The 13,116-nt window shown below is 39.8% G+C and overlaps 1 protein-coding gene across 5 annotated transcripts in view; it reads right to left on the reverse strand.

The window, feature by feature from the left end:
- LOC121318589 (voltage-dependent L-type calcium channel subunit alpha-1C-like) overlaps positions 1 to 13,116 on the reverse strand; it is a 378,812-nt gene that overhangs the window by 39,931 nt on the left and 325,765 nt on the right. For all 5 annotated transcript variants that reach the window (XM_041255428.1, XM_041255429.1, XM_041255430.1 and 2 more), the window contains 7 exons: positions 12,826 to 12,913; positions 11,891 to 11,998; positions 9,561 to 9,613; positions 9,166 to 9,312; positions 7,011 to 7,212; positions 4,593 to 4,751; positions 3,517 to 3,627 (listed from right to left, as the gene is read on the reverse strand). In XM_041255428.1, the coding sequence (XP_041111362.1) occupies positions 3,517 to 3,627; positions 4,593 to 4,751; positions 7,011 to 7,212; positions 9,166 to 9,312; positions 9,561 to 9,613; positions 11,891 to 11,998; positions 12,826 to 12,913 (868 nt within the window). The remainder of the gene's footprint in view (positions 1 to 3,516; positions 3,628 to 4,592; positions 4,752 to 7,010; positions 7,213 to 9,165; positions 9,313 to 9,560; positions 9,614 to 11,890; positions 11,999 to 12,825; positions 12,914 to 13,116) is intronic.

The following is a 13,116-nucleotide window of genomic DNA, read 5'->3' on the forward strand; positions in this document are numbered from 1 at the left end:
AAATGTACTGAGCTCCCTAGCTGTCTATTGCTATACAGAACCTCAGTGTACAAATATCCACTAAGCAAGATTTAAAACAAAAGTACAACAGTGAGCCAAGATCACACAATGAGCCGTAGTGCTCACGGTCTTTGCCTTCAGCTTTGTTCCGCACTGTTTTTGTAACATTGCTAGTTCTATTGTCCTTTGCCAAAATAATATGCAAAAGGCACTTTGTCTTAAAGACCTTGATATCTGAACTAATGTTCTGAGTCACTTCACATTTCAGATTTATTTCAGTTTATTTATTGTTTTTTTCTTTATAGATGTTAGTAAATCCACATGCCACTGCTGACATTCTTGCAAGAGGAGGGACCAGCCTTGCTTGTGCAATCAGTAAGTTCTCCCTTGACTTCTCTGATTGGCACACTGACCCTGTCACTCACAAGCAGTTAACTAAGTCGGGGGCTCTGGTTGGGCACAGGATGTGGAGCACATGAACAGAAGCCTTCACACAGAATTTGGGAAAATCCACGTGTACATGTTTAACATTTATACTGTACGTGCAAACTGACAGGGACAAAACAGGATCTTTTGAAAACATGTGATCCAATCCAGTTCAACACCATTTTACCTTGACACTGTGTTAGAACACAAAGCTGGTTCACGTTATATGTTTTGATAAAATTTGCTGTCAGAAAAAAAATTACATGCTCAGGTAGCTAGATGTTTGAGAGGGGATATTTTTTTTATTGGCTGTCGGCTTTGGAAAAGTTTGCTTTGGAAACATGCAGGATAAAGTGTGGTGACTTCTTGAATAATTCAGTTGTAAATGAACGTGTTGTGCTCCAAGTCATCCTACCTGTCACCTTTGTGATCTATTTCTATTGTCCTGCTAAAAATGATGTTTTAATTACACTTTCTGTAGTTATACCTGTGTCATATTGTCCTTTGATTCCTTAAATGGGGATATATCTTAAATAAAGGGGCTTTATCATCACACCGATCATCTTTTAACACTGCACCCGCTGCCTGTCACAAGTCTACCATCCACTAGAATCTCTTTCTGAGGTTTTAAACTGCTAGGCCTGTATGCTGCATGAGCTACTATTCTTAGTATAACTGCTAAGTAGTACCAATCGCTCTACTGAGCTCTACTAAGGGTAGTCACCCATTTTGTATAGCATACAACCCCTAGTCTGTTTGATGAAGCTCTTGTGCCCCTAACTGAGCCTTTAACACAGCTGTGACCAGGCTGCTGTGAGTTGATTAATTACATTCTCACAGTAATCACCTTCATTGTAGCAAACAAACACTTTTGTTTGGAATGTTCTGCCTGGGATAATAACATGGGAGTGGATTTTTTTAATTAGGGTAAAAAATTTCATTTGGCACGTCAGAGCCAAGTCACATATTTGTTCAGAATTTGAAGAGTGTGGCCATATCTATAAATACTGTCGAGATCCAGGATCGTGGGTAATGCCAAAAACAAGATTCCCAAGGCACAAAGAGTGAGAGACGAGGAAACTGGCACAGTTACTGTATGTTATGTGAACTCTCATTCACACGACATAACTGAATTCTTCCGTCTCTATGGGTACTGAAGACATATTCCTATTCTATAACTGTTTTCATAATAGCTGTCAGTAAAATATTTCAGCCTCTCATTCTTTAATATTTATACCGGTATAGATGTTTGAAAGCTCCTTGCTTTCTGGACCAACACTAGTTTAATAGTTAATTGTAGACAGTGCATCCACAATACAATGCAATTACAATCTCTAAATGCTATGTTTTCTACTAAGAGAGTAGAATGATGCACTGTCTACAATTAACTGTTTTACAGTGTCTGCAGTTGCTTACAATGGGCCTTAATCACAGCCCTTTAACTGGTGAGTAATGTGAAGATTTGTAAAAGTCTTTCAGGTGGCCTTGCACCTAGATGAAATGCAATGGCTTGCACACATACCCTCTTCAGTTGACAGGTATATGTGTTCTGCTATATGTGTGTATTCTTTGATCCTCGTGGTTAATGTGGTAAGTCAAATGGTCTTGAAGGCGAACATTGGATAAGATCACATGCTTTATAGGATCACTATTTGTCCTGTCTGTGTCGTTGTAACATGGTGAAATCAGAGTTTTATTCTATTACCCACACTTGTGCTGTCTGTTTACATGTCAATGACAACGTGTCTGTAGAATGTGCTCTTTATTCTTTCTGGTTGATTTATTTTAAATGGAGACTATTGGAGGTTAAGTATTATTTCTTTACTTAAAAGACTCTGACTCCAGAGAACTAAAGCCAAATCACTTGGTTACCTAACCACTGCTAGGTACAGTACAGCATAGATAATGGAAACAATTTACAAATACTTTAAACTGTTCATTTTTTCTCCCTGTTAGTCAAAGTTGATGATGATGACGGGTCATGTTCAAGTGGTTCACAGGACCCTCATTAGCAGGCATTCAATCACTGTACTTCCAGGACATTTGAGAGAACATTGAGAGGTTCTCAAACTGGGGGTTTGTACCCGCTGGGGGTCACACAAAGGTTTCAGGGGGTTCTGAGTAACTGCAATGCAAGCTGACCTATTACATGTACAGGGGTGCAAACCGTTTTGAAAATTGGTGCTAAACTGTTTTGAAAGTTTAGCATCAGAGAGCCTGCTGGTGCTAAATTATCAAACCCCACCCTAATCAAGCCTCGTCACAACTTCATAAACCTTCTCTCCTGTGTATGTGGACGAGTGTGAGGGTCATGTGAGTAGTCCAGACCCAGAGAGAAACTATCATCATCTACAGTTGCTAAGGAATAAAAAATTAATTTCAACATGTCTACTGGCGCCAGAATTTAATGTTGATAACGCTGTATGATGTACCCCGGCAGTAGAATCTAGTGCCAGACCCCGATTTGCACCCCTGTATGTAAAGGCAGCAGGGCTTTTATGGAAAGTAGAAACACTGAATATCATTCAGTTTAAGATTGCAAAAATTATTCAATAATGTATTAGTAGTGGATTTTTCCCAGGGTGTCACAGCTGACACCAAAAGACATCCAGCTAGGAAAGGTTTGAGACTCACTGTTCTGGATCATTATTCATTATGCAACTAAAACAAGAATGAACAAACATTAAGGTATTTGTATTTAAATGTTTCCATAATTCATAACAGTACTGTACATGTACTGTGCTATTTTCAATACATTCAAGAGTATGCTGATTGTTTGTCTTACATCTCTGTTAAAATCGAATAATGTTGTTTCTGTTGGTACAAAAGTTGCATTAAAAAAAAAAACTGGTAACGATAATCAACATTACTTTATTGTTCTTAGTATATATTTTTTTAAATGTCTTTCAAAAGCGACTTAGGAATGATTCTACACCTAGAAAGGTCATTTATACAATTTTAAGACACGTTGTCAGTATTTAGTAAAAGCACCTGTGGCATTTTCCACTGGTATTCCAGAAACACCAGGAAGGTAAATACTGGGTGAAGCTTCTCAGTGAAGAAAAGTGAGGAAAACGGTGCAAGACCTACCCGTGGCTTAAAGGCGATGAGTTTGAGGATCATCTCCACGGTGAAGAGCCCTGTGAACAGCATGTTGAGCACATTCATGGCATTGTTGAAGGACATAGACTGGCCATGATGCTGTCAGAGGAAGAGAAACAGCAGCTTGTTTTAGATTTTAAGTGCGATCTGTATCACTGGCATTCATAGTTTAAAAAATTGATAAACTGGCTCCTAATCACATTGTTCTTTCCACATCTCTTATAAATTGAAATGGCAGACAAACCCTAGGAATAAATTATGACTGTGATCAAGACAAACAATGTTTTTTGCATTTAGGCTAACAATTGCATACAGTTCTCATATATTTGTTATTTGGTACTTTTTAAAAGCAACTTTTAGGACCATGACACTGCAATTCAAATTTAATCAAAGGGTAAGCTTCAAAGAATCTTTACCAGACCCTCTCTAGCCAGTGGAAGCTGCAATGGAGTCTGGGGAAGTGAGACCAGCACTGCTTACTAAAAAAGGCTTTGAAGACGAGACCCATTGGAGATCTTAATTCATTGTCATGGCTTACCATTCATGGATCCATCATTACAACACTTAATTCATTGTCATGGCTTACCATTCATAAATCCATCATTACAACACTTAATTCATTGTCATGGCTTACCATTCATGGATCCATCATTACAACACTTAATTCATTGTCATGGCTTACCATTCATGGATCCATCATTACAACACTTAATTCATTGTCATGGCTTACCATTCATAAATCCATCATTACAACACTTAATTCATCGTCATGGCTTACCATTCATAAATCCATCATTACAACACTTAATTCATCGTCATGGCTTACCATTCATGGATCCATCATTACAACACTTAATTCATCGTCATGGCTTACCATTCATGGATCCGTCATTACAACACTTAATTAATTGTCATGGCTTACCATTCATAAATCCATCATTACTATAATAAGATGTGTCTGTGGGTTGGAACACTAGTGTCACCGGTAATACGTTTCATATGATATACAGTAAGAGAGATAGTTAAAGAGGCAAGCAGCCCCATGGGGACAGGGGGATCATTACCTGCATAGCCAGACAGATGGTGTTGAGGAGGATGAGGACGAACATGAGGTATTCGAAGTAGGTGGAGTTGACGACGTACCACACCTTGTACTGGTAGGGGTTCTTGGGAATGTAGCGCCGCAGGGGACGGGCCTTCAGGGCGTATTCCACACACTGGCGCTGGTGGGGAGGGGAAGGTGAAGAAACACAGTGAAACTCTGATCCATGCCTGGAGAGCAGACTCTTCTGCAACATTAACGCAAGGCAGTAAATCAAAGCATGCAGGTGGTCACTTGAACCAAGCCGTCATACACATTAACCCAACATACACAGGCCCTGCCTATACAGGTCATCATTAGTCTTCCCTACGTTATACAGATATTAGGGCAGGTGAACACCCTCCCATACACCTTTACAGGTGATCCTTCAGGGATAAACAAACACCATTTGGATTCTTTTCATTGCTGACCCTGACAATAACACTATATTAAATTATACTTTACATAACCTAATACAAGTTATTCATAAACGTACATTATAGGGTTTTAAGAGTTTTTAAGAGGAGTGTGTATCAGCCTCAGTTTGAAGGTGGATTTACACATGCATGACTTGAGCCAGACTGGAGTGAGGCAAGCGAGGCGAAGCGATAGGGCAAACAACATGTTCAGACATCAATTTCTTAAGGACAACCTCAGCGTTGCGTTTGGTGTGACAAAACAGTGCTCAGACTTCAATGCTTGGCAATGCCCAGATCCGCTTGCCACTTAACCCTTTGCATAATGCATGCTTTCAGTAAGGTTCTCTAACCTTTTAATACCTTTCTAAGAGCCATGCTAAAAGGTCTCAGTACAGAATGCATTAACGACCTCCATCCAGTTCTGGGCTACAAAAAGGAATCACCTATACCTTTTAATCCCCTATACTCTTGATTGCTAACAGTATTTCCAACACTGCATGCACACCTGCTATTTACTCTACATCCACTATCAAATACTGTATATAACAATAAACAATACAACACTGAATGCACACAATAATAGTATCTAAAATTTAAAAAATAGATGTCAGGAGGAGTCAACAATGGCTACCCATTTGTACATCAACATTTTACCAAATTTCTCATCCTGACCTTTATTATATTAATACAAAACATTTTTTTAAAACTTATTTTCAAAAATATAGTAAAACAAAATACAGCTGTACCATGCATCAACTATGGCTCCATACAAAAATAACAACTACCTGTACTCAAAATAACAAGGCTCTCTAAATGTTCTGTATACATAACAAATGCGTCTCACTGTGGCAATTTTGTTTAGTGTTTTGCCAGTGTTTCAGTTTTTCTGTCAGCTGGAAATGCAGGCCACCGCCATACTGGAACCTTTCTGGCGCCGCTGTTACGTCATATCGTTGACAGCCACCCACACCAGTGAACGCAGGCAGGGTGAATTATGCAAAACGTTCGGGTGCAAAAATAACAAAAGTAAAAACAGTAACAAAAAGTATTTTTGTGTGCCTAAGCCTTTAAACCAACAAAGAATGGCCATAACAAAACAATGGCTACATAATATAGGAACTGGACATGCGCTCAATAGAATACTATGTGTGACTATAGAGTGAGTCAACGACAGGACGTCATGCAAGAGGGAGAAGCTCCTCTGTTGCCAAAGTGAGAGAGAGAAGTGCTGCAACCGATAGAATTTACAGGACAACACCCAGGCCATCCTCAGCAGCCACTGCATTTGCTGCTGAGGGGAGCCTGTGGAAAGCCAGTTGCACGTCTGTGTCCGGAGTGCCCAGCACTGCCTCCCAAGGGTCCGCCGCTGCCGTCGCCTCCTGAGGGTCTGCCACTGCTGTCACCTCCCAGAGATTTGTTGTTACTACAAGCAGAAATTCTATGGCCAGAGCCCAAGAAGAGGGCACCGTTTCACTGCCAGATTCCATAGTGCCACTGCCACTACCGGAGTATCCTGTGCTGAGGGCAGCATTACCACTGCCAGTGCCATGACTGGAGGAGCCAGCCATGTGTTATCCTTTCCGCTGACAGCATTCCCTTTGCTGGAGGAGACAGCACGGTCACCTACATATAGGGCTGGAGGAGCTAGCCTTGCAGCTGCCAGTGTGGTCTTAAAAAGAGAACCTCACACTGTGGCTGCCACCTGTAAACTGTATTTTTATTTAAAACCTCACTGTGATAGTGAAAGAGCTGGGTGAGGGATTTTCTGTTTGATTTTGTTTGCACGACTTGTTTTGGTTTAACTTTTTATTTTGGCTCGATCAGCTGTGTTTTTTGATGTTAAGTTTGATTTATGAAAATAAACCTGCAGTTCGTAAGTTCTCCTTTCTGTCTTCTGACTACCTTAGACACCCGGCCACTCTACCACACTCAGTATATCTCAGTGTGTATCTCAGTGCCTCTCTGTATCTCTGTATTGATACCTGGTTCTTGTCCAGCTCACAGTTCTTGTACTCTTGCTCTCCTTGCTCCTGGAAGGTGACGATGACGAAGCCCACGAAGATGTTCATCATGAAGAAGGCGATGATGATGATGTAGATGATGAAAAAGATGGATATCTCCACACGGTGGTTGTAGATAGGCCCCACGTCCTCCGAATGGGAGTCAATGGCTTTGTAGAGCAGACTAGGAGGTGGGAGGAAAGGACACGCCATTATTTAGTTTAGGCCCCAATAAACAATCAAACCAAATTCATTTTTGCTTGTTTGTTTTTTCACTCTTGTCTATAATCTAATATTTGGTTCCCAGTCACCACCCTTTGAATGTTTCAGCTAAACATCTTCTTATAGGGTGGCAAGAGTCTCTGTATGACAGTACATTGACACAAATGAGAGTGAACTGTTTATGTGCAATCATTGCCAATGTAACTTATACACAGACACTCAACGCCAAATGACTCTAGCATATATGTATATATATATATATATATATATATATATATATATATATATATATAAATATATATATATATATCGAATTCGTTAACGTATAAGTTACAACATCAAGTGTTTCTAATAATAACAAACCATTATTTAGTTCATCAGCACATACATTCAAAAGAGGGAAAAGGCAGATGACTGTGATGCCACCATTTTTAACTGTCTTCAGGTGAAGGTCGAGAAAGATTTTTCAAGCAGGAGCTATCAACCACACCAATATTAATAATGTCATTAATATGGTTTGTTTGTGATGACTTTTATCAATCTAGCACACACTAGTATTCAGGAAGCTAGTCTTTAATGTAAGGTATAGTATAATAGTGGCTGCAGTAAAATTCCTGTGTAAACTGTAAAAATAAGGGACCTAACCTGCAATCTGCCTGTGTTTTTTATTAAAAAAATTAATTAAAAAAAAAATGACACTTTTTTCAATATGAAATGTTATACAGAATAGTATTTTATCTAGCAGGCTTATTACCCCCTGCTATCAAAGGGAAGGGAAACTTAAAAGCACAGGAATGTTTCAGTACATACACCAGATACTGGCCTAATGAGATCTACAGGAGGTCAGGACTGACAATACCTAAATGGATTCTTCAAAATAATGCTGATTGCAGGGCTACTGGAATGAAAAACCAAAACCAAAAATCAATCCGCTTCCATGCAGAGAGTATTTCAGGTGTAATGAATAGGGATATTTGAAGAGTATCTAACCTAGTTTTGTATGGAAGCTGTTTCACAGTGCCACCCTGCTGACACACCACACAATCAATCTCTAATTTTAAAGCCATATACCTGCTGGCCAACCCGCAGCTTTGAAAAAATCTCAAGATAATATGGTTTCAAAGGAAAACTAAATATAACCACTTCTCACAACTGAATGACCTTGAATGCTGGTGGTGTCCCTTGAGTGACTGTTGCATTTACATGTATCTTAAGACTTGTACAGTAAAGAGCATTTATACAACAATATTGAGAGTTTTGTATTCAGCACTGCTAAGTATGTATTATTATTTTGTGACCAGATCTAATTTTGTAATCTATGGTGCACTCATTCAAATCCCACGACAGAATGGCCAGGTGAACGGCACTGTTCTAAATTACTCTGTGTTGCTAAGCAGATGCAAGGCTTGATCTGAAGTGAGCTGTTTCATTTCGGTTTGAACATACTTTATTTTCCATATGTTGCACTTGTTATATTAAAGTAGTACTTCAGCAAAAACTATATTACCCTGTGAATGTTCCTGGCATATTCGCTATCTATTGTGTTTTTAGATCTAACAACAGTATTGTGATTCTTTACAGGTTATTTATATTACAATAATATTGATCACATTTAACATTATTATTATACACTGTATTCAGTTTAGATATGAAAAATGTAATCTAAGCTGCTCTCAGGAAAACTGCTTTTAGCCAATACTGGTCCCTTATAAAGGTTCACAAGGAACATGTTCAATGATCATTTTACACTTTACCGAGCTTACACCATGAATTTTTTTAATGCTTACCATAGTTATCTGTGAACTTGTTTGTCTTTGCTGTGCCATGTTCTCACCATGCTTTACAACACATTGCTTTTACCACAGTAAACGTTAGTAAGGGGTTAGTTTGCACACAATGCATTTAGTAACAATACCCTGGCCAGCCCTCAAAGGTGGAGACGGTGAAGAGAGCTAACATCCCAGTCGGTACGTTATCGAAGTTGAAGTTGCTGTTTTCCCACTTGCGCTCTGCTTTGACCGGCATGCTCACATCCCCGTCTTTGTACACAATGTAGTATCCTCTGTGAAGATGAAGGAACAAGGGGAGATTAGCCAGCGCACACTTTAATAAGCCCCTACCCTAGAGCTCCTTGTCTTTATCCCTTTCCAAAGTGGTAGGCAAATCTGATTGTTCTAGTTGAATATTATTCAAGAATAAATGGAAGGCATTTTGGAAATATCACATCTTTATATGGCCGACAAACAATGGCAGCATTAAAATCTGAAAAATCTAAAATCTGCCTGAATTTTGAAAAACTTTTGACCTTACCTGCATTCCGCCTCTGTCTGCTTTGACTCATCTGAGCAAGAGTAGAACTTCCCCTAAAGAAACCACAAGTCTGATTATTACTGTTAGTGAACAGTTTGTAGATGTTTTACAGTTTGCACCCTAGACCACATGTGGTGCAATCCTAGGATCTTAAATTCAGAAAACTGGAACTTACTTCTGCCAATACAAAATGCAACCTCTACTCTATGTTCAGAATTGCATACTAAACTTTTGCAGGGTCCAAAAGTGGCGTTTCAATTTATCAGTAGTATACAGTAGACAGTCTCTAATCCAAACCAGTTGGGACCGCATCCTGTTCATATCAGTACTTTCTGATTCGTTGAAAGGGGTCCCCTGTCTGATATTATGGTGGTATGGTTTGGCTGCGGAACTGGGCCTGTGGCAGGGTGATTGCCCTGCACAATGGGGAGTTAGTGTTGGCGTAATTTGCATGTGGGAATGGGTTTATTGTGTCTTTTTGGAGTTGATTTGTGTAATTAAGTTATTGTTTACAGACGGGCACTCAATTGAGACTTACTGCCTACTAGGCTTGGTTGAGGTGGGGCAGCAAGTGATTGGCTGTGCTGGTCCTCAATCAGCAAGTGGGCGGGTCTTGACCGAGTGTCCGTCAGTTCAAAAACATCCGCGAGAGATGGCTCGGCGCTACGGAGGTCTGGAATCCCGCTGGAGAGAACTGGAGACTGCTGACTACTGCACGGGTCAAGCAGGGTCAGGGTTCCAGCATTCATACAAGAAGAAACTGCAGCCGCTGGCGGTCGTGTGTATACCGGGGCGGGGTAGGAAAGGAGTTTAGTTTCAGGCAACAACAGCCTACAGTATAGAGAGAAGTGTATTCCAGCGGGATCTCCTGTTTAGGGGAGTAGCGCTAGCCATTTTTACAACATCTTTGTTTTTTGCACAGTGTTTTATTTTCCTTTTGTACAGCTTGCTGTATGTGTCCTCTGTGTATTACCATCGCTGGTAACGTCACATGACCCGTTTTGTTTACTTTTGTTTTCTTTTGTATTAATAAATCCAGCACACCTGTGCCGGCATTTCAACTCCACCTCCATTGTGTATGCTTAATCAGTGGCTACCCACACACATGACACAAGCAAGACCCTGTCACAGGGCCACTGTAATACGAGATAAGGCACCACATACTATGTCACAGCACTGTCTTGTCTTTATTCTATGTTTTTGAGTCTACTACTGAGTTTTACCAGGTCACTGTATGTACTGGCATTTAAATTCAACAGAAATTCAGATTCTACAGTTGCTATCAGCATTGTTCTGATAACGTGGTTCGGATAGGTCAGTTCTAGTAAGTTTCAGTTCTACTAGTGGGATAGTAATTTACTCACAACAGAATGGACAGGACACAATTTTAACAGAATCGTACCACATAAGTTGATCACATCCGTAATACTGAGGGCTGAATGTTTTATTAGAGATTGATGGGGATTCATAAATCACTTGAGAAAGTTGTTATATTGTTTTTAATAGTGATACTGAAATTCTTGTTATAACTTTTGTCTAAGAAATGTGAGTGTTTTAGTTTAACTAACAGACGATTTCTATTTTTCTACACAATACGCAGGGATAAGCAACAGCTTAATTTTATTGCAGCATTTTACAGCACTGGGGGAGGATTCCATAAAACACTAATTAAATCCAAGGGGCGGATTATCCTAATGGTGTATAAGATGATAAAATGAACACCTAACTGACAAAAAATCTTACAGAAGGGCACTGTGAAGGATTAAATACATTGTGCCCTTTGGAGTTTCAGTGGAGATGAATTCATTTCCATGACATATTGTTTCCTGTGATGCACACTGCTATGTGTGCAGTATTTAAAATGAACAGGAAGAATCCTTGGGATCATGCCTTTATTGGACAAAGCTCTCAGAGGAACAACAACAACAGGCGACTTTAATATAGTTCAAAGAAATGACAGTTGTGATGTAGTGATGTTTAGAAACATGTTGGTCAATCTTGCTAAGAATACTGTACCAAAAAGGTTGAGGTAGCAACATTACACTGGTCTTCATAATTTGTTTCTCAAATCTATTTGTTAAAGCCAAGTAAAAAGAAAAAGGTGATTTGGCTAAAATTGCCAATTACGTTCTCTAAATCAAAGGTATACAACTGTGGCAGTGACTAAACCGTATTGGGAAAAGCTAAACCTGGATTTATTTTTAGCATTTTTCAGTACCAAGGATTTTCACCTGGATTTCACTCCCTCCATTCCACACACAGTTTATTTTAAATCTTTTTGGAGTTTCGTTCATTAAACATTTTTAAATAAGCATCAATGTATTCCCTACCTTGAATAGCTGGACGCCAATACAGGCAAACATGAACTGCAGCAGACTGGTGACGATGACAATGTTTCCAATGGTCCGTATAGCCACAAACACACACTGGACCACATGCTACAAAAATACACATCATTAAGAATACACGTGGTAGCAATGACAACCTTAATGTACTTACAATCTGCTGGTCAAAGGCAGTGGAACATGTACATGCCAAAGACCTCCCTACATATTAACGGTTAGCTAGATTTCAAATTCTGGGGGAAAAGTTTTTTAAGCTACACGTCAATTACATACAGCCTTATTGCTAAGAGGACAGCTACGTTTTACACACTCAAATACAACATGTTTATATATACACTGTACTATAATAATGATTTTTGTACAATGTAATGAACAGTGTTGTGTGATGCACTACTGTTACAGATTCTGACCACTGTCTGTGAGATGAGGTGGGGTTAGAAGCTCTATAACCACGCATGCAGACGAGCCCGGCTCTTTTGCATAGTGGTTGAGGTGCTCTTTTGTGGTGTGTGGGGGTGCCATTTTGCACCCAGCCTCCTTTCTGTTACACCAACACACCTAACATAATCTCACGCTGACTGACACACAGAGCACAGGAGAGCTGTGGTGTGGGAGAAGCTGTCTTTGTGATTGGACTTAAAGACTTTCAGTAACACTGCAGTTTTCCTTCATACAAATATTCCACAGTAAATTTCCACTACATTTTGTTTAGTTTTCCCATGGTTATACTATGCATTTTCCATAGTTTGCCTTGTTCTTAATATGCTTTACTATACCCCTGTGGGCTTTACAATGCTGGCCTATGCTCTATCATGCTTTCGCTAGGCTTTATTACACAAGGCTATGCTTTTACTATGGGACATTTCCATAAGGGTTCTTTGTCTAAGGTGAGAAGCCACCTCACAGAGCTCCACACCTACCTTCAGCCCCTTGGCTCTGTTGATAGCTCTCAGAGGTCTCAGCACCCTCAGGACTCTCAGGATCTTTACCACGTTAATGGCGCTGGACCTGCAGGACACACGAGGAACAGCGTGACTCAGAAACCACGCCACAGCTTCACTGGGTTCTGGGGAAACTCTCACAGTTTCTCTTGATAGTATCTCTCTTCTCGCTAGTATTCAAAGGGCAGGGTTTTCAAAAGTTCGTAACTGATAACTCTAGTGTTAATCAACAAATCGTTACGTAGCATTGATTTTGGTATCTAGTTATTA

The sequence above is a fragment of the Polyodon spathula genome, chromosome 7 (assembly GCF_017654505.1).
Source record: "Polyodon spathula isolate WHYD16114869_AA chromosome 7, ASM1765450v1, whole genome shotgun sequence".
In the NCBI taxonomy this organism is placed as follows: Eukaryota; Metazoa; Chordata; class Actinopteri; order Acipenseriformes; family Polyodontidae; genus Polyodon; species Polyodon spathula.